The following is a 20,547-nucleotide window of genomic DNA, read 5'->3' on the forward strand; positions in this document are numbered from 1 at the left end:
TAAGTGGATAAAGCTGATGATTGATGGCTGTTTGCTTTCCATAAGCACAGGCCTTAAACTCCACAGGGGTTCTCATGCTGTTAGCCTTCAGTCTGACAGGAATAGATTTGTCTTGTGTCTGCAGGCTCTCCAGGCTTAAACAAACAGATATTTTTTCAAAGGAAGGGTTTTTATCAGGGCCTCCTGCAGAGCTGTACAAACTGTCCTCATTGACTGTAGTGCAGTAAAGTTTTGCTGTCTTAAAACCTGGAATCAGAATGGATCTTTGGAGAGTTTGTATGATTTTATCAACACAATATGTCTGCTGTATTTTGCCCTGGTAATCTATAAGTGTCTGAGGATGTTTTTGCATCACTACATTGTCTAATATAGTTATTATTATACTTTTTAAAGGAAATTCCTTGCCACGTTCCAGCACTAGCATTTGGGGATAAAGGGGCTAAGGGGCTCCTGCACATGAAAGCAATTTCTTTTATTATTGTTTCAAAAAGGACGTCAAAACAAAGGTGAGAGGGGAGTACCGGATGTTAGCTTTGACCCTAACAGGTGGAGTAGCATACAAGGAAGTATTGTCCTGATATAGCTCACCAAACTGGACAACAGAAGATGGAAAAACATTGTCTGGTCTGATGACTCTCCATTTTACTCCATCATGGATCCATCTTGACTTGTATCAATGGTTCAAACTCATAGTGGGATATTTTCTTGCACACTTTGGGCCCCTTAGTACCAGCGTGGCGTGGTTTAACCACCACAGTCTACCTAAGTATTGTTGCTGGCCATTTCCATCCCTTTATGACCACAGTGTAGCATCTTCTGGTGCTACTTCCAGCAATGCACCATGTCACAAAGCTCAGATCATGACAATGAGTTCACTGGACTCCAAAAACCTCCACAGCCACCAGATCTCAGTCCAGTAGAGCAGCTTTCGGATGTGGTGGAACGGGAGATTCTCATGATGGATGCAGCCGACAAACCTGCAGCAACTGTGTGATGCTGTCATGTCAATATGGAGAAAAACCTTTGAAGAATGTTTCCAGCGTCTTGTTCAATCTATGACATCAAGAATTAAGACACTTCTGAAAGAAAAAGTGGGTCCAAGTCGGCAGTGGCAAAGTGGGCTCTACAAGGTGGCTGTTGAGCGTAGTGGTCCTATGGACAGAAAGCCCAGTCTGCTCCCACCTCCCTTCCTCTCGCCTGGTCTGTGACGTTGGTTAGTCTAGCCTTTCTCTGCAGTTTGCTGTGGTGGGATATGCTTCCTATTTTCTGATAATGGATTTAATGGTGGTCCAATGAATGTTAGATTACTGATTTCTTTTTTCCTTGCTTTGTTTTTTAATAGCCTTAATCTGTAGTTCTTCCGACCTTTTGTCCCTGTCCTTGGTTTTTTTTATCATTTAAGTTTGCTTTTCACACTTACTATTTGATTTTCAAACAGATTTTATAATTGTTTATTTTCTGTTGATCACTGTGTTTTCACCCCAACCTGTTTAGTTTTACATTGTTGTTTTTTTTTTATCCCTATCTGGTGGTTATCAGACATTATAACTTCGGAAATATTCTCCCTGAGTTGTAGTCATTCTCTCCTAGGTTGTTCACAAAGCAATTGTCTTTTAACCCTGTATTTTATTCACACTGATTCTGTAATCTCTGCTTGTTCCTGCTTATTTCTGTGCACAAGGGACACAGCCGGAAATTAATATTGGTCTCTGTTATCCCTTGTGTAACACTACATTAAAAACAGGTACGATTCTGGCATGAAAATCCCAGCATGGGCTAAACTTCAAGAAATCATTTTCTGTACCTTCTGTAAGTTTACTGTACCTTCCACAAATGCAGGTTAGAGCTGTATCATGCAGACAACATGTCATAGAATCATGTGAATGTGATTCAGAAATGGAAATTCAGAAATTCAAAGTTTATCTAAAAGGAAGATGGATATGGGATCCTCTGGAATAAAGAGAAGAGAAACCATCCAACTCAGATAGCATTGGTTCCCTTATTGTTGGAAAGATTCTATCAATGCTTAAAGGTTTTTATAGGTTTTAGTCTTTTAAAGAGAAGACTTTGCATATTTCAGCAAGACAATTCTAAACCACAAACTGCTGCTAAAACAGAAAAAGAAGAGGGGAAGTAATCACAGACCCATCCAACGTTTTCTGTTATGTGTTGATGCCAAATTCCAAAGTAGTTATTATTTTATACAGAAAAACTGTAGTTAAATTTCCCACTTTCAACACTGAACTTGTTTTTTATACTAATATAAAATATTGTTTATGAGATTTGTAAATCATTGCTTTGTGTTTTATTATTCACACAAAAATCTAAACTTTTTTTGGAAATAGGGGTAAATAATTATAAAAAAAATATCCTACATTTATCTCATGATGACATCTTGGGGTTTTTAGGAACAATTTACTTTTTTATTTACATTTACATCTGAAAGATAGCTTTTTTAAAAGCTGTTTAATCATACTCTCAACTGACACAAAAATAGAGAATGAACCAAGAAAAGGTTTGAGAAACAAACTAAAGCAAAATGATCAACAAATTTCTGATAGCAGTGATAGTATCGTGTAAGAGTTCAGTCATGTGTTCAGAACAAATTCTGATCCAAGGCTGATTTATTATTAGCTTTATTTTCCTCTAATTCAACACCACAGCAAACCACAGCAAACCACACTTCCCAGCTCAACTTCCTTGTTCAGCCACAAGATGTCAGTCTTTAGTTTAAACACAGAGATTTGAGCAGGTAAGATTTATATGGGAGAAAAGTATTGTTGTAGTTTATGCTAATTTTTCAGCCTCAGTAAATATGAAATTCAAACACATAAATTCATCTTGGTGCTAAAACCTGGGCCTCAATTCTTGACATGAATCTTGTTGGTCTCATTAATAAACTAAATGTCCAATCAGTATTCAGTTAAAATTGATTTGAATTTTAATATCTCAGATAAAATCTGCTGAATGCTGAAGATCTCAGCAAAGATTTACATTCAGAAAAAGTGACAAGGAGCTGAAACTATGGAGGGTTGCTCATCTTTAATCCCCCTCTCTTAATATTTTCTGACAAGAGTGAAATTGAATTTTTAGAATTAACACTGTAACGGTGTTGAAGGAGATGGACCAGGGTCTCCTGGTGCTTTCATGCTGCCACGCCAAGCAGCCCATGAACATGACAGCGGGGATATACGCTCCCTTGCAGCTAATACCAAGAAAATTAATAAGCAGGACTTTGAGACAAGTGGGATGTGTGAGAGAGAGACAGATGAACTCTGTTCCTGCCCTTTGTTTTACCCAACAAAAGCAATTCTACAAGCTGTCCACCATCTATGCATCACTGCACCTTGACGTTTATTCTTATTTCTTGCACATGCTGCTTGGATGTGATTACTTTGAGGCTTCAGCCTGTTTCAGAGTCCAGCTTGGGCTGCCTGTTACTCTGAGGACAAGATGAGTGATTCAGTTTGGCCTCAACGTTTAATCTTTCCCACATGCATGGTACGCTGTGTAATAAATGAACAATGGAAGCACGACTTATGACTCTCAAAACTGTTTTATCCTGCAAACCGTTAGCACAAAATTTTTTACTATGATTTATGTAAAAATGTTCTAAAGCAAAGGCTGTTCTTAAACAGAACTCATTTGTCTCTGCATACCAGGTCCAACGACAGTCAATGGCTTCACAGTAGCTAGTTAGCTATGCATAATTAGACACGACAAAAGACTGCTTTGTGGAATCCTATAAAATGCTTTGTCTTGTTTCCTTTGGCTTCTTGGACAGAAGATTGGCGTGTGCAGCAAACGTTCTTACCATTTCTCTTTTCATCAGTGACATTCAGTGGCATCACAGGTTCGCTGACAATCAGTTCCCCTGAAGAATAAACGTGAAACATGAGTTAATAGATTAATGAATCTATTTGCTTTGTTCTTAGACAGAGATTCAAACATTAATACCACATTCATGCCGGCATAAAAAGGACAGAACTGTAGGAAGAAGCCCTGAACAGCTTGCTCAAGTCATAAAAATGGCCCAGTCACCAGAGTGAAACAATTTATGTTTTGAGAAACATGCTCCAGCGGTTTAAGGCATGCACACTTAATGTATTGTTGAAGCATCTGTTAGTATGTATTAGTGGTTTAGAGGAATTCAAAATGGTAATATTTTTCCATAAAGCTGTAATTAACTGACATGGAGTCTGATTTACTAACTTTTTATGCTTGGTGCAAACCCTGATCTGTGATTAAAGTTACTGCTGTGATTTACTATCAAAGCATAATTCTAAGTTGGTGTCTGAAAGTCATTTTTTGTCTCTTTGTTTCAGAATGAATTTTCCCTTAGACCACATTCACACTGCAGGCCTTTATGATCAGATCAGATTTTTTGCGTGGTTGTTCATAATATAATTTACATGCAACCTCCATCGCGCTTCAGAGTGAACCGTCTACGAACTCGAAGTGACACCATGCACAGAAGAAGACGTGGCATCACACGTGGTGTGCTGTTTTTATGGCAGTAAATATGTACTGCATTTGTTAAAGTGTGTATCAGTTTTGAACTTGTGCAATCAGAGCCAAAAAAAACAAAAAACAAAAAAAAAAAACAAATCAGAAATGGGTTACGTATGGACAAAAAAGTCAGATTTAAGCCAGATTTAAGCATTATGTAGTTTCAGGTAGATTGCATTGTTATTTACTATCAAACAAAAAGTTTGAACTTTCACTTGTGAGCGGACTCCTAAATTTATTTGCAATGTCAGAAAAAGGCATTTCAAGAACCAACTGGTCACCAAGACACACGTAGTCTCTACCTAGCAGGAGTCATGTGATACGTCCTGCATTAAACCATCTTCCAGATTTTAATTTTTAAAATGTTTTAGTTTGTTTTTTAAAATCAATGCACCAGAACTTCGGTAGCTGTCAAAGGAATATCAAGACACCAAATGGCAAGGACACAAGGAGGACTTAGAAAAAAATGCTATTTAGAAATGTCCCAGGTGTGGACAGCAGACGGTGAAAGTTGGCTGTTACGTTAAAAAGGTTTCGTTATCATTAACTTTAGGCTACACGTCAATTACTTTTCCTTTTTTACTATATGCACTGTCTAATCTTACAAAGACAAAAGCACTTTTTATTGTAAAACTGAAGTCAGCATTAATGACACTTGTAAGTAGGAGTTAAAAATACAAAAATAGACCCAACAGTGTTTTTAAACTGAGCTTCAGAGCTAACTGACCAGGTTCATGCTCATGAGACCTGTTTCATAGCAATGGAAACTATTTGTGCCTGTGTTCACAACATAACTGAGAAGTGATTATAAACAGGTTTGCTCATTTGTGAATCTAAACGAATGTGTATTGTTCCTGGTAAACTGCTTTGGTCATGACTGAAATGAGCTGTTGGGTCTCTTCATGTAGATTAACTCAGTTTAAAGGATGTCCATTCAAAGCTGGACCCTTCTGCCCACTGCTGTTTTGATATGTGTCCACACTTTAATCTGCCTGGTTTAGTAAATCAGGCCCATGGTTTAAATATTATTTTTTCTTACTAAGTATTTTAAAATAAAGCTAAGCTGCACTTTGAAACAAAGGTACATAGCTATAAAAAAATGAATGTTTCTATACTTTTCAGACTGATTTCTAACTTTAACTTACTAAGGCGTAAGGCTTAGAATATACTTGCTTTCAAATTTTGCGTATGCATGTTTCCTTGTGTATTTTGCATTTGAAATATTGTTTGTGCACAACATCACAAATTAAAGTCATGTGTTCACAAGCGGCCATATGCGAGTAACTGGTAGGGGGCAGTGTGGAGACCCATTTGACCAGATATAAGGTCACAGGGACAATAGTGGTAAAAATTATGGCGAGTTTCAAAAGCAAGAAACAGCATGCTTGTTTTAAGGGCCTTAAACACCTCCTTTATTGTTGCCATGTTTATCATTTTGCTTTCACCCTATAAATTCAGCAACTCTAATTGGTCTGCGTTCAGTAAATTATCGGTCTAAGATATTTTGTTAGCTACGATAGGTGGGCGTAAAAAGCAGGTATGCAAATGGGGTTAACTTTTAATTTAGGTTTGTTTATTTTAAGGAACCATTAATAAGAAAAATGTTAAATAGCTTGCACTTGTAAAAATATATATTGTGGCATGCATTTAGTTTTACCAGTTAAGACGGTTGTCTGCACAAACTGGGCAGACTGTGTGTGGACCTCTGGTGCTGCTGTAGATTGTACTACTCATACACATGTGACAAAAAAAGAAGAAAGTTAACATTTAATGATGCTCATTACCGCTATCCACAGAAAGACTTTCTGACGGCCATTGACAACAACTTTTATTCCTTCAATAAATTTTTACCAGACCAGCATGTTGGTTGGTGTGCAAACATTTTGTCTTCAAATAAAAGCCAAGAGTCTGAAATTACTGTTAGAAAAAGAGGAATAAATGAAAAGAGAGGAGTGTGTGGGGTGTTCATTGATTTTCTGTATAACATGGGGTGCTGGCTGAAACGGTTTCAGTCCACTGACTTGCTTGTTATTTTCACCAACAATTTCAATACCCAAATGACTTCAAAGTCATGCCTCAGTTTAGCATAATTGTGTCTGCTTTGGTCAGTTAAAACCATTTAAATGCTAAATCAAGGTGGAATGTGATTTCATGCTCAGCTGAAAATTCATCAGAAACTTAATTTTCTGAGGTGGGAACTATAATCTGCTGTGCTGCTGCTGACTCTGGGTGCTGAAGTGTTGCTTTGAGGTAAAGAAAACAAAATTATTATTTTTATTTGACCCAATGAAATAACCTGTAATTAAAAAATAAGCTATAATGACTGTTCTGAAGCTTGACTTGTGAGGTTGTGGATAAGTATTCAAATATGTGTCTGTGAGAGGACAACTTTCTTTTTTTCCCTTTAACAGTCACATTGTGGGAACATGCCTACATTTGGACTAAACACAACAGATTTGTATATTTTGATGCAGTTTTGAATACACATAAGGTTGTGTTGACAGTTTAGGTCTTACTAGTCCTTCCTGTTTCAGAGCAGTAATTCAGCCAGGCCTACCTGGGTCTTCACATCTCGCCTTGCAGTCACTGATGCTCCTGAAGTTGTTGGGATTTCCAAAGCAGCCGCCGTAATAGAATTGCTTGCACTGCTGACTGCTGGTGTCAAAGAAGAAGCGTTTCAGAAGCCCCCGACAGGGGCCAGGAGCCTCTGGTAAATGGCATGGGTTCTTGTCAGCTAGAGAAAGGAAGACAAACAGCCATCATAATGACTTAGCTTGATTATTGCTTGATTATTGATTATCAAGCATTCATAAAATTCATACAGTACTGTAGATACTGTCAAATATCATTCATTACTCATTATATAGTAGCTTACAAAAGGGCTTTGCTATTTTGTAATGCTGTCAGACTGTATAACAGTTGTACAGTATTTCTGAGCTTTGAAGCAGAAAAACGGTATAAATGTGAATGCCCTGCTTTTCAGCAGCTACCCAGCTGGTATAAAAGCCTGGCAGAAGGAGGAAATGGGAGCTACTGATATCAAGATACAAAGCTCATCAATACATGGAGAGTTTTACCAAAGTCCAGCACCACAAGACTATACAGACTTGATATCTTCCTGGAGTACAACAGAAGGATGGCCTCCAGTGATGAATTGCTAAGCCAGTGCCTCAGGCAGTTGTAACCCAGCATGGTGGAAGAGGATGTGGAACCATGATGGAAGGATAAACCCCTGCATGGTATGTACCACTGACAGATTGAAGTGGCTGACTTCAAGAAGTTCTATCAGTGGCTAGAGAAAGATGATCTTAAAGACAGCACAGAGAGAACAGGCAATGAACACGACAGTGATCAAGGCCAGGGTCTACCTCAACAGATAGGATCTAGGTGCAAAATTTGAAAAAGGCCTCTGAGAAATCTTGTACATAGCAGCAAGGTGTACAATGCAAGTACATGGACGCCATAACAAGATGGCTGGAATAGTACACCGAAAATCTGTACCAAGTTCTGACTGTACGTCCCAGGGTCAAGATGCGAGTTGGTGCCAAATGTATTAAGACAGAGCCAAGATCCCGCGAGACATCCAGATCCAGACAGAGAAACTGGTGATTGCTGAACGATTGGACATTGTGGTGATGGATTAGCTACAGAAGAGGAAGTGTTTGATCTGATATTTGTAGCAATCCTGAACAACAGAGGTGTCAGTAGTAATTCGACCACATGAGGATGTGACCTCCAAAACTGGGAGTGTGGCTCCAACAGGTCCCGGGACTGAGGCATTGTATAGCACATTTAATGTACAAGACAATTCAGAGTGCTTTACATAAAACAATGAAAGCATTACAGCAGGAAGCAATAACAAGCGCATTAAAAACAAACTTTAAAAGAAAAAAATTAAATAAAAGCAGAAAAAATGCTAAAATAAAATATATAAAATGCAAGAAATAAAAGTTCCAGTGTGCGGAATTAACAGTTGTTTTGATAAAAGGCAGCTATTAGAGAAGTTTTTAACTCTGATTTAAAACTGCTGAGTTTCAGCAGACCTGCAGTTTTCTGGGAGTTTGTTCCAAATGTGAGGAGCATAAAAGCTGAACGCTGCCTCTCCACGTTTAGTTCGGACTCTGGGAACAGAAAGTAGACCTGACCCTGATGACCTGAGGGATCTGGTTGGTTCATAATGAACCAGAAGACCCAGAATATTTTTTTTGGTCCTAAACCATTCAGTTCTTTGTAAACTAACAGCAGGATTTTAAAGTCAATTCTTTGACAGACAGGAAGCCAGTGTAAAGATCTGAGGACTGGAGTTCTAGGATCTACTTTCTTGGTCTTAGTGAGGACTGGAGCAGCAGTGTTCTGAACTAACTGCAGCTGTCTGATGGACTTTTTAGGGAGACCTAATGTAATGCTGAGGACAGCATTACAGTTGTCCAGCCTACTGAAGATGAATGCACGGACAAGTTTTTATAAATCCTGCTGAGTCATCAGTCCTTTATATCACATATAAATATTATATGTATATTATATGATATTATATATATATATATATATATATATATATGTATATATATAATATCAGCCCTCAATATGTTCTTTAAGTGAGAATAGACTTCACAACTGTCTTAATATAACTGCTAAAATTCAGGTCTGAGTTCATGACAAGTCCCAGATTTCTAGGAATGAGTACCATCAGCAATCTCAGTCCAGAAGAATGCAGTCCTATAACAGCTGACATACTGTGCAGAACCCTCAAGCTCCCAGGCCTCTGGTAGAGGACCAAAGCTTGAAAGATGGCTTGACATGAGTTTGACGTCACAGCGCTGGCAGGTAATATCATTTATGACTAATATGACCCCTGCAACCCTGAGCAGAATGGAGTGTGCATGGAAAGTACAAAGACAAAAGAATGAAAGATCTAACAACTTTTACATGTGCATGTGATGTTTGATACATGACCTTGAAAAGGATGTGACATTTTCACAGAATAGTACAACGATGTCTAATAAAACATAATAAAGACATACAGTGAGAATGGATCAGTATTTGCTTGTACAGTAGTTAGCAGAAGGTGAAAAAAACTGGGCACCACCAACCATCCTGTCTCCCCAGTGGTTCAGGGACTCCAGCCTTCAGATATCAATCTACAAACTTTACAAGTCAGTATTTCAAACAAGAACTTCCTCTTGTTTCTTTTTTCCTGCTGAGCCACATCTTTCCTGAATGTGGCAGAGCTTTTTTTCTCTTAAATCTTCAGTCTGCTCAATCCCCCTCTCAGCACTGGGTGCATATATCATAACCCCGTTCTTTAAGAGTTGGGCTCAAGTCCGAAAGTTCTAAGGCAAACTGAAGCTGGATGCTCATTTAAACTATGATCTAAATTAATACATGATCATTAAAACATACTCATTTCAGCAGATAACTCATATTATGCTCTTCACTGTTATCCATACAGCTGTATTAGTCTGATCACTGTATGTTATGTCCTCATTTAAATTTAAATAAGTAAACTCTTCATTTAGCATATTGCTGCAACTGGTTCATTTTAGATAGAAACCAGACACATATGACACATATGGATGGATGGATGGATGGATGATACTGCAGCCTGCATTCATTCTTTAATTGCCTGCAAATAGCAGCAAAAAGCTAATCAGCCAATCCCATGGCAGCAACATAATACATTTAGACATGTAACACAGTCAAGATGACACACTGAATTTCAAACTGAACATCAGAATGAGGAAGAAAGGGGATTGAAGTGACTTTGAACGTGTCATGGATGTTGGTCTTAGTATTTACTGGGATTTTCTCACACAACCATCTCTAGGGTTTACAGAGAATGGTCTGAAGAAGAGAAAATATCCAGTGAGCAGCAGTTGTCTGGACCAGGATGTCTTGTTGATGTCAGAAGTCAGAGGAGAATGGGCAGACTGGTTGGAAATGAAAGAGGCAACGGGAACTCAAATATTTAAAATATCATCTCTGAATGCACAATATGTCGACTGGCTACACAACCAACAGCAGGTACAATTTACACAAAATTAGACTACAGAAAAGGAGAAATGTTCCCTAGTTTCCATTTCTGCTCCACATTCAGATGGTAGGGGCAGAATTTGATGGAAACAACATGAAAGAATTGATCATCCTGTTTGTATCAATGGTACAGGCTGCTGGTGTTGTGGTGTGGGGGTGTGTTCTTGGTCCCCTTAGTACCAGCTGGGCATCATTTAACCACCACAGCCTACCTGAGTATTGTTGCTGACCATGTCCATCCATTTATGACCACAGTGGTGCATCTTCTGATGGCTACTTCCAGCAGGATAATGTACCATGTCACAAAGCTCAAATCATCAATTATTTTACTGATCACTCTCAATTCTTCCCAGGAGTGAGCGTGAGTAGTTGTTTCTCTCTTTATGTTGTTGGCTCTGCGATAGACTGGTGACCTGTCCATGGTGTACCCTGCATCTAGCAGCTGCTGGGATAGATTCCAGCCCACAATGTAATCATGCCAGATTAAGTAAAAACATAATCTGATCAAACAACGTGACATCCTAGGAGAATCAAAGCACTTTTAGACATAAGTGTTAACTCTTGGTTTTTCTAGAGTTCTTTTAATTAAAAAAAAAAAGATGGAACATTATGGGTTCACATCAAACTGCAACTAACAAGCAAAGAAAACACAATCAATCAAATGTGGTTGATGCTTACTTAGAATTCTGCTGAGACTTCAGACTTCTGTGCAAATACATGCTGCCTGCACACCACACTTACTTGGCCAAGCATCTAAGGATCTCAAATATTGCTTCCAGGGGATATCTTGCTGCTGCATACCCTCTGTTTGGTTTATCTTTCAGGTCTCTGAATGGCCACGCTTCACTGAGGGTGCAACCATGATTAAAATGCTATCGTTGTAACATCTAAATACATTTTATGAGGTGACTTTGACTTAAAAGCACTGGGCAAACAGCTGTGTGGAAAGGGTAAAGGCTAGCTCTTGCTCTCAGGAGCAATGCAGTAATGAATAATTCAGAAAATACTCTTCTATTAAAGCTGTGAGGGTGGAAGAGGTGATTTGTGTTTTGCGGAGAATTATGTCAGCTTTTTTGCTAATGCTGGGTGCGAATCACGCTGACCATCATTCCAGGCAGCTTTTGGTTGCTCTCCAGAGAGCCTCAATCACATTTCAGCGTTTGAGACAAGCGTGAAAGAATTTTTAGGGCAAGCCAGGATTATGTATATAGAGAAGAAAACAATGGCTTTAATCCTTTCATTCATTCTTTTTGGTCCGTTTGAAACTGATCTACCGAACAGTGACACTGATGAGACTTATGGATGAAGCAGGATAAAAGTTTTCACAGTAGCAGACAACACTTGATCCTTTCATTGTTCTTCAACGCTTTTCATCATCTTTTTAGGGGTATTTATATATAAAGAGAAAACAATCAATCTCTAATGTTTTCGTTTAAATATAAAAGATAAAGCTAAATTATTTAACTCTGTTAGAAGCAACCACTTGGTGGAGACATTAACTACAAAGCACACGGGAAGCTGAGCTCATCAGGAACATCTTCATCCTCCTGTCATTAACTTTCCAATTATTTTCTTATTTTTATTTTCCGTTTAAAAAAAATTATAAATAAATCTGATGACAGAAGCCTCAGAGCGTTAAAGGCCAGTGTTTGCGAGCTGACCTCAGAGGAGAGGAAATACGAGGGTCTTATCTCAGCAGAAAATTTAAATGACAGAAACGGCCTCAATAAATTGGAATGGCTGAATAATTCTCAGAGATTAAATGTGTCTGGGAGTTCGGCAGACGGCCAGGGCTGCGACTAATGATTACCATTAACAGTTAATTTCATGAGCGATTGGTCTGCCACTTATTTTTCTACATCAATTAATTGATCTTAAACTCTGTAAAATGCAAAACACAATCTGGAAAAAACATGACTTTTGTCAAAGCTTGTTTGTGATTTAAAAAAGGCCATAGGGTAAACAAAAGTCTCCATAAGTGAGGAACAGTAAAAATGGATTGCTTGAGATTTCCGCTTGGACAATGATGTTAACGTTGAACAGACAATATAGACTCACCATAGTCATAAACTCACAAATATCTAATCAGCCAATCCCACGGCAGCAACTCAGTGCTTGTGGGCATGTAGACATGGTCAAGTTGACTTGCTGAAGTTCGAACTGAGCATCAGAATGAGGGAGAAAGGAGATTCAAAGAAACACCAGCTTTTCGCCCCTAATGATGCCTGTTCCAGCATCCATCTTGCATTCTGTCTCTTCTCTGAGCTCTCTCCAGTCAGTGAAATTCAGGCTGACTCTTGTCTCTTCCTCTGTCACTTTCTCTTCTTTTTCTCCCTTCCTCCGTGTCCTGTTGCATTTCTTTGATGAATCAGCTACTGTGCCTGTTTAAAACAGCCACTTTTTGATAGCCAGCTATTAGCGTGTGACACTGAGTGTAAAGCAAAACTGGGAGTAAAAGGTGTGAGTGTGGTTTCTCAGTCTCGGGATGATGCTGGGCAACAATGACTCAAGGCATCTACATAATAAATGTCACTGTGCTATCAAAACAAGTCAGAAACACATATGTTACGGCCTTTGAGTGACTGAATGTGGCAACGTTGGCATGGCATGGATCTACTGGGATTTTCTAAACACACGACATGTCCAGCCTTGAAGCAGATGGACTACAGCAGCAGAAGACCACACCAGGTGCCTCCTGTGTGCTAAGAACAGGAAACTGAGGCTACAATTCACACAGACTCACCAACACTGGACAATAGAAGATGGAGGAACGTTATTGGTCTGATGAGTCTCCATTTCAGCTCCACATTCAGATGCTAAGCTCAAAATTTGGTGGAAACATGAAAACATGGATCAATATTCAAGTGCATTTATTGGACAACTCTGTTATATTGTGGAACTAACAAACTTCAGGTATCCTATAGCTTGTTTGACATATAAGATGCTGACGTGAATTGCAATCTGGAACCGCAGTCATTCACCATCAGGGAAAATGCTGCTCTGAACTAAACTTCTAACCCTCAGGCAGCCTCTGAGCTGCTGGTTGAAAGCAAAATAACTAAAGCAGGATATAGTGCAAAACAACTTGCTCTTTTATTTATCCAAATACGTATATGTAGAATGGGGACGAACCATGCTAAATTTCTATGTTTCCTGTAAGCAAAACCATCTACACCAGACATAATTATCAAGTATTTGCTATTAACACTGAAAGGCATTTCATCCCACTCATGCTTATCTCAGGCCAGTTCAATCCTGCAACCTTTTAAATGTACATCTTTCACCCTTATATATTATGCACAAGAAACACATATATAATTTCTCAGCAAACCAGGGAAACTTTACTTCCTGTTACTAACGCCTCTCTCCTTCACAAGCAGCTGCCTATTGGTCAAATCCAGAGCACCTGTGTGGCATCTGGGAAACAGAACCACATGCAACTTGTTAATTATTTACTATTAACTGGATGTTTTAAGGCATCTTGTGCTTAAATGGTTACCTTAGTGCGAATCCATGCATACCTGAAGTGTGAAGTTCTAGTTAAACTGACCCAAGTACGAAACAATTATTTACTTTTTTTCCAAACTCTGTTTTACAAGTCAAATAAACTTTAGACAAAACTGCAAACAAACTTAACCAGCACATATTTTGAATACCTAAAAACTGCATATATGTGGTAAAAAATTAAATAAATTTACTACTTTGTGTCTAAAAACCATGACTGTTAAGAACAAAATCAACTGGTTGAAATTCTGACTTTGGTAAATTGGATTTAGCACTGAATACCATCCGTTTGGCAGCTGAGTTCTTCAGCTGCTTCCCAGCACAATGCAAAGCCTTGATTCACACCCATCCACATGCTGAACCTTGTCACCCAAACATGTTTGGCAGAGCAGGTTCATCAACTTACAGCTGACAATGACTTAAACAGCCCACACAATGATCATTTAAGTCCGACAGTGAGTCAGTAACACACGTGACCTTAACAGTCCTCCATGTGCCAACGGTTGTTTAACAACTTCACGCACCAAGAAAAGAAGTCAAATTGTCTTTATGGATGTCTGAGAATCTACACCTACATAAATACACTGACTCATTTATTTAAGAAAAGCTGCCTCCAAAGTTTAGCACCACTGTGCTAAAAGATGCAAGAAACCAACTCACTACAGCAAAACAATATTTGTTCATAAGAACATGCTGCATTTATCCATTCCAGATTTCTATAACTTACAGTATATATTTCAGCCCCTTCCAGCTTTAGTATAGAAAATATCTGCATGGAAAGAAGCCACTCTTAATAGGTACGACTAATTGCTCAAGATCTGGACTGCAATTTAATGGCATGTCATAAAATGAGACTTTTTTATTTTTTGCTCAGAATCATTTAATATCTGGAAGAGGTTAAGAAAAAGGTAAAAGAGTGTGTGTTTGCATGAACACAGGCATGGTTTTGGGCTGCTGAGACTTTTCAGCCAGTGGTGTTTTAAATCAAATCAATCATGAACTCAGAGAAACTGTGAGATTTTAATCCATTTGGTTTGGTGAAAATTAGTTTCATAATGTGTAGTACACAATAACTAAACACTGGATACTTGCAAATGCTCGTTCAAATCCACACGCAAATATCAAGCAAGTTGTGCAGATAAAATAACTTTGCAGATCACATTACAAAGTGCACAATAAACTGGACACAGATTTTTACTCTCAGCCTCACAGCTGTGGTCATTTTCATGTTCAAAAAGCTTCATGTGCATACAAACCACTAAATGCTTGTTGGTGCACAGCTTGACTGCTTGATATTTGTGCATGGATTTGAACATGTTTACCACCACCAAAAGTTACTAACAAAAGGGTTTGCCGCTATTAAGAAACTTTTTTTACTTCAAAGTTTGGTCTCCGATTTGCACTTTCATTTTTCAGAAGGACAATGATCCAAAACATATTTTCAGTGCAAAGAGAGCATACGATGGAACACCAGCAGTCACGGACTGGCCTCTCCAAAGCCCAGACCTCATCTTCATCAAAGCAGCGTGGGATCATGTGACAAAAACTGATCAAAAGGCAGCTCACATCCAAAGAAGAGCTTTGGAAAGTCTTTCAAGAAGTCTGGAGAACTTTTTCTGAAGAATGCTTACAAAAATTAAAGAAAGCTTGACTAAAAGGGCTTAGGCCTGTTTTGAGGAGTAAAATTAAGAAAATAATGACAAATAACAGTCATATTTTTATATTTACAATCCATAGAAAACTAAAGTAAAAAAGAAAAAGTGTGTGAAAGCTGAATTAATTTGCTAAAACTTGGAAACATTAAAAGTGAAAAAGATGAATTTTCTACTTAAGAAATTCTTTTAAAAACCATCAAATGTCTCAAATCAAACTTTGAATGAAAAAATTTTTCAAGGTGAAAGTATGTGGAAGGAGATAAAATTTTAAGTATTAGAAGAAGAAGATTTTAACATTAACTCAACCTGTTCACTCACATGCTTTTGCAACAATCAGTGAAAACATTAAGCCAAAATGACCAATAAGGGAATCTTAGCAACCACTTTATTAAGTAAAACCGGCTTGGACCCCCTTTTCATTCAGAACTGCTGTAATTCTTGGTGTCATGGATTCAAAAAGGTGATGGAAATATTCCTCAGAGGTTTTCTCCATATTGACATGACAGCATCACACAGTTGCTGCAGGTTTGTCGGCTGCATCCATGATGAGAATCTCCTGTTCCACGACATCCCAAAGCTGCTCTGTTGAACTGAGATATGGCGATTGTGGAGGCCGTTGGAGTCCAGTGAACTTATTATTATGTTCTAGAAAGCAGTTGGAGATGATGTGGGCTTTGTGACATGGTGCATTATCCTGCTGGAATTAGCCATTACATGCTACACTGTGGTCATAAAGTGATGGACATGGTCAGCAACAATATTCAGGTAGGCTGTGGTTGTTAAACCAGGCTACGCTGGTACTACTGGATCCATGTTTTCATGATGTTTCCACTAAATTGTGAGCCTAGCATATGAAAGTGGAGCTGAAACAGAGACTCATCAGACCAGCAACGTTTCTCCATCTTCTATTGTCCAGTGTTGGTGAGTGTGTGTGAATTGTAGCCCCAGTTTCCTGTTCTTAGCTGACAGGAGGCACCCGGTGTGGTCTTCTGCTGCTGTAGCCCATCTGCTTTAAGGCTGGACGTGTTGTGTGTTCAGAGATGCTATTCTGCATATGTTGGTTGGAACCAGTGATAATTAGACTTCCTGTTGTCTTTCCATCATCTCCAACCAGTCTGCCCATTCTCCTCTGACCTCTGACATTAACAAGACATCCTGGTCCAGACAACTGCTGCTCGCTGGATATTTTCTCTTCTTCTGACCATTCTCTGTAAACCCTAGAGATCGTTGTGTGTCAAAATCCCAGAAAATACTCAGACCAACAACCATGCCACGTTCAAAGTCACTGAGGATTTTTCACCTGCCTTCCTCATTATGCTCGATGAATGTCAGAAAGTCACCTTCATCATGTCTGCATGACTAAATACATTAAGTTGTTGCCATGTGATTAGCTATTTATGTTATCAAGCAATTGAACAGGTGTATCTATTAAACTGATGGGTAATCTCATTCTGTCAGATCCTATTTCTTCATGTTTTATACATATATACATATTTTTTTATTTTATTTTATTATATTTATTTATTATTTCACTGGCTTTTTCACTTGTTTTTTATTCTCATCTACTTTTTACCATGTGTGCTCACAGACTCAGCGTAAGAGTAGAATCAGGAACAAAAAAGTTCAACACTTAATTAAACGTCAAGCTGAGATGTAAGAAAGTAATCAGAGTGAAGTCCTGTGGGGGTATTGCACACAATAGTTATGACTCATTGTGGTTGTAGTAAAACATTGAGACCTAAAAGAAAGCGACAGCTTGCTCAACCGCAGAGGTAGAAAAAAGATGCATATCCAGAATGTTCCTCACATCGGTTTGTGACCTTTACAGTGAGTTTTTTGCTATGCCGGCTGCGGTCATGTCATGATGTGTAAAAAGAAATAAATCAGATGTGTCAACTTGCAGTTTTTGTAGACATTAGTGTTCGTAAGTATAAAATATCCCTGATTGGATGATAACAGGCCTGCTGCTGGGGATGACTACAGCTCCATGAAATGCACAGAAAGACATCCGCTCACGAGATGCTTTCTCTCTAAGTTAAAAACGCAGTGACATTTCAAATGCTTGAATTCCTTTTGGAAAAGTGTAGGCTCAGCTTCTTGTTAGTGTGACCTTTCTAAATCAGTGTGTAGAAGTTACCTTATCAAGTATTACCCTGTAAAGAGAAACAGGAGCGTTGATCAAAGAAAATGAAAACACTTTTCTTACTATAGATTAATTTACTGCTGAATTAGACTTGAGAACTGCATTCAAGCTCATGGTTACTGAATCTTCTAATTACCGACTTCAGTTGTTTGAACTAATCACACGCATGTCTGTTGTCTGTATAATACAGCATCCCAGTTCCACACAGAACTATAACTGTACACGCTATGAGCATTTATTATACACCCATCTGTCTGAACTCATTTTACCCTGGCAGAAAACCCTTTAGGCCTTACTTTGATGTTCATTTGCCATCTGGACTCTTCAAGTTAGCATCACTAAGCAATGGTTAGCTTATTAGCTTAGAAAGAGCATTCCACCAGCTGAACCAGTTGCTTAAAGGTCCCACATAATCTAAAACTCACTTTCTAAAGGTTTTCTAACAGTCAGATGTGTCCTCATAGCCTGTGTATGAGGTCCAAAAATGAGAAAATTCTGTCTCCTCTCCCACTTGCTTGGTCCACTTTTTAGCAAATGTGTGCTCAAACAGGTGAGTCTGAGATCTTTCCCTTTGTGACCTCACAAAGGTAAATAACCACTGCCCCAGTAGTGGATACTGTCATTGACCCGCCCTCCGGCTAGCTGAGTCTGCCCTCTAAAATCATAGAGCGGGTGCCAGCAAAAGCCAGATCCGCTCCCAGAGGGAGGTGTGCACTGGCACCACTCATGAACATTTAAAAGTTCAGACACAGAAACAGCCCGTTCTCAGTAGAGCTCACTAGAGCTACTTTTGGAATGGCTGAAATTATGGACCAAGGTTGAATTTGGGGTAATACACTTTGACAACAATGTTGTTGGACCTCTGAAACGCATATGAAGTTGTTGAAAAAATGTATAATATGGGAGCTTTAATATGGGAGCCAGGATAATATCAGGAAATTGGTTATGATTGTACCCAAAAGCATTAATTATATTCAGATTTTTTTTATAAAAAAAAGAAAACATAATCTGTTTCATGACGTGAAAATGCCCTGCACTGAAATTAAAGAGTATAGAAGATGGATGGATGGATGGATGGATGGATGGATGGATGGATGGATGGATGGATGGATGGATGGATGGATGGATGGATGGATGGATTAACAGATATAAAAATTAACTTTTTTTTTTTTTAAGAATTGTATTGAATAATACATGGCATGGAAACCCATCATGTGAGTTTTGGGAGAAAATGCTGAGTTGTCTAGAAATTAACTTGTTCTGTGAGACATAATGTTGCCTGTGTGCAAACTGAAGAGTCTTGCAGGTAAAACACTCTTCACGCTTGCTATGAATGTCATAGAGCACCGTCTCACATAAGTCAGACCAAAATCTTAAATGAGATGTTATAGATCAAACATAAATGACACATAGGCAATTACATTGCTTACTTTTAGTCTAAAATTGTTCCAGAAAAAGATAATAATAGACGATTAGTGTTAAATAAAAGTTCAATCTGCTCATGCTCAAATCTCATCGGTTCAGAACACAGTACCCTGTCAATCATTTGTGTGGGGATCCCTTCTCAGTGTGGGCAAGAAACCCACCCCAAAGCAAATGACTGACAGCATGGATATAAGGAAATAAATAAAATAAAAATAATAAAGGAATAAAAAAGATAAAAGGACAGAAAAAAGAATAGGGGAAAATAAGTGAATAAAGATAAAAGAATGAAATTACATGAAAAAAAGTATGAAAAAATGTATGTTTATATTTCTTCATTTATTTATGCTTTTATTAATTGTTTTATGTTTTTGTCTATATATTTTCTTATTTAACTACTTTTTATTTAATTCTGTTTTTCATTCCATTCCTGTGAAACATACTGTAGCTTTATGCAGAATGTGGGTAAAAGCTTTTACTTTCTTAGACATAACAGGTTATGTTTTGTGTTCTGCATAAAACTCTGGTAAATTAGTTTGTTTATTTAACACTTCTGTAAAGATATTAGCAATTTTGAGGTAATACTGGCAACTAATAAGCACACATCTTGTTTCCACTAGGTTTTCCTCCATACGTTTTTCTCTGATTCTGCTTTTGTTCTTTTCTAGTCTTTCTGACTTCTATCAGGCTCATAATTATTGGCCTGTGGTCTGCTATATGCTTGCACATGTATGTTTTTAGCCTCTTCATTGTGGCAATACCTGTGTGGATCCATGTCCCCTGGCAGGTAAACGTCTTACTATATATGTCATTACTGAAAATCCTGACAATAAACCATCTTGAAATGTCATTGTTCTGCATATATAGGCATATTTCAGTCAAAAGCTTATTTTGCTGCATGGTCCTACATGTCACATCACTGAGGATGCTAACCTGCAAGAAGCACTTTAGTGTACTATAGTGTGAAACAAATCTTGCACACAATAAGGTTAACCACACTGTTCAAAAGCACCAAAATGTTGCAATAAATAGAAGGAAAAACCTGCATAGTATTAACCCACCCAACAAATCAAAAATGAATACAACCATATACGTCTGATTCAATTTAGATAAAAGCAGCCACTGCAAGCTGTTCTTTTGTCCAATAACCTTTTTTGTTGTTGTTGTTGTTGTAATTCAACCCAGGAGCAACAGAAGTAGACGCTCTTATAATAACACTGTGTAAATATGTGAGTTTTATAGATCTGTTTAATCTAGTGTCATTTTGTTTGTCCACAAAAGAAA

General features: G+C 38.2%; 1 protein-coding gene across 2 annotated transcripts in view; it reads right to left on the reverse strand.

Moving 5' to 3' along the window:
* Positions 1 to 20,547, reverse strand: part of tfpia (tissue factor pathway inhibitor a) — a 53,503-nt gene that overhangs the window by 1,315 nt on the left and 31,641 nt on the right. The window contains exons 3-5 of one of the 2 annotated variants that reach the window (XM_042001462.1): positions 7,067 to 7,243; positions 6,167 to 6,235; positions 3,815 to 3,874 (exon numbers count right to left, since the gene is read on the reverse strand). In XM_042001462.1, the coding sequence (XP_041857396.1) occupies positions 3,815 to 3,874; positions 6,167 to 6,235; positions 7,067 to 7,243 (306 nt within the window). The remainder of the gene's footprint in view (positions 1 to 3,814; positions 3,875 to 6,166; positions 6,236 to 7,066; positions 7,244 to 20,547) is intronic. The other variant, XM_042001463.1, reaches the window with a different exon arrangement.

Source organism: Melanotaenia boesemani, chromosome 12 (genome assembly GCF_017639745.1).
Source record: "Melanotaenia boesemani isolate fMelBoe1 chromosome 12, fMelBoe1.pri, whole genome shotgun sequence".
Lineage (NCBI taxonomy): Eukaryota > Metazoa > Chordata > Actinopteri > Atheriniformes > Melanotaeniidae > Melanotaenia > Melanotaenia boesemani.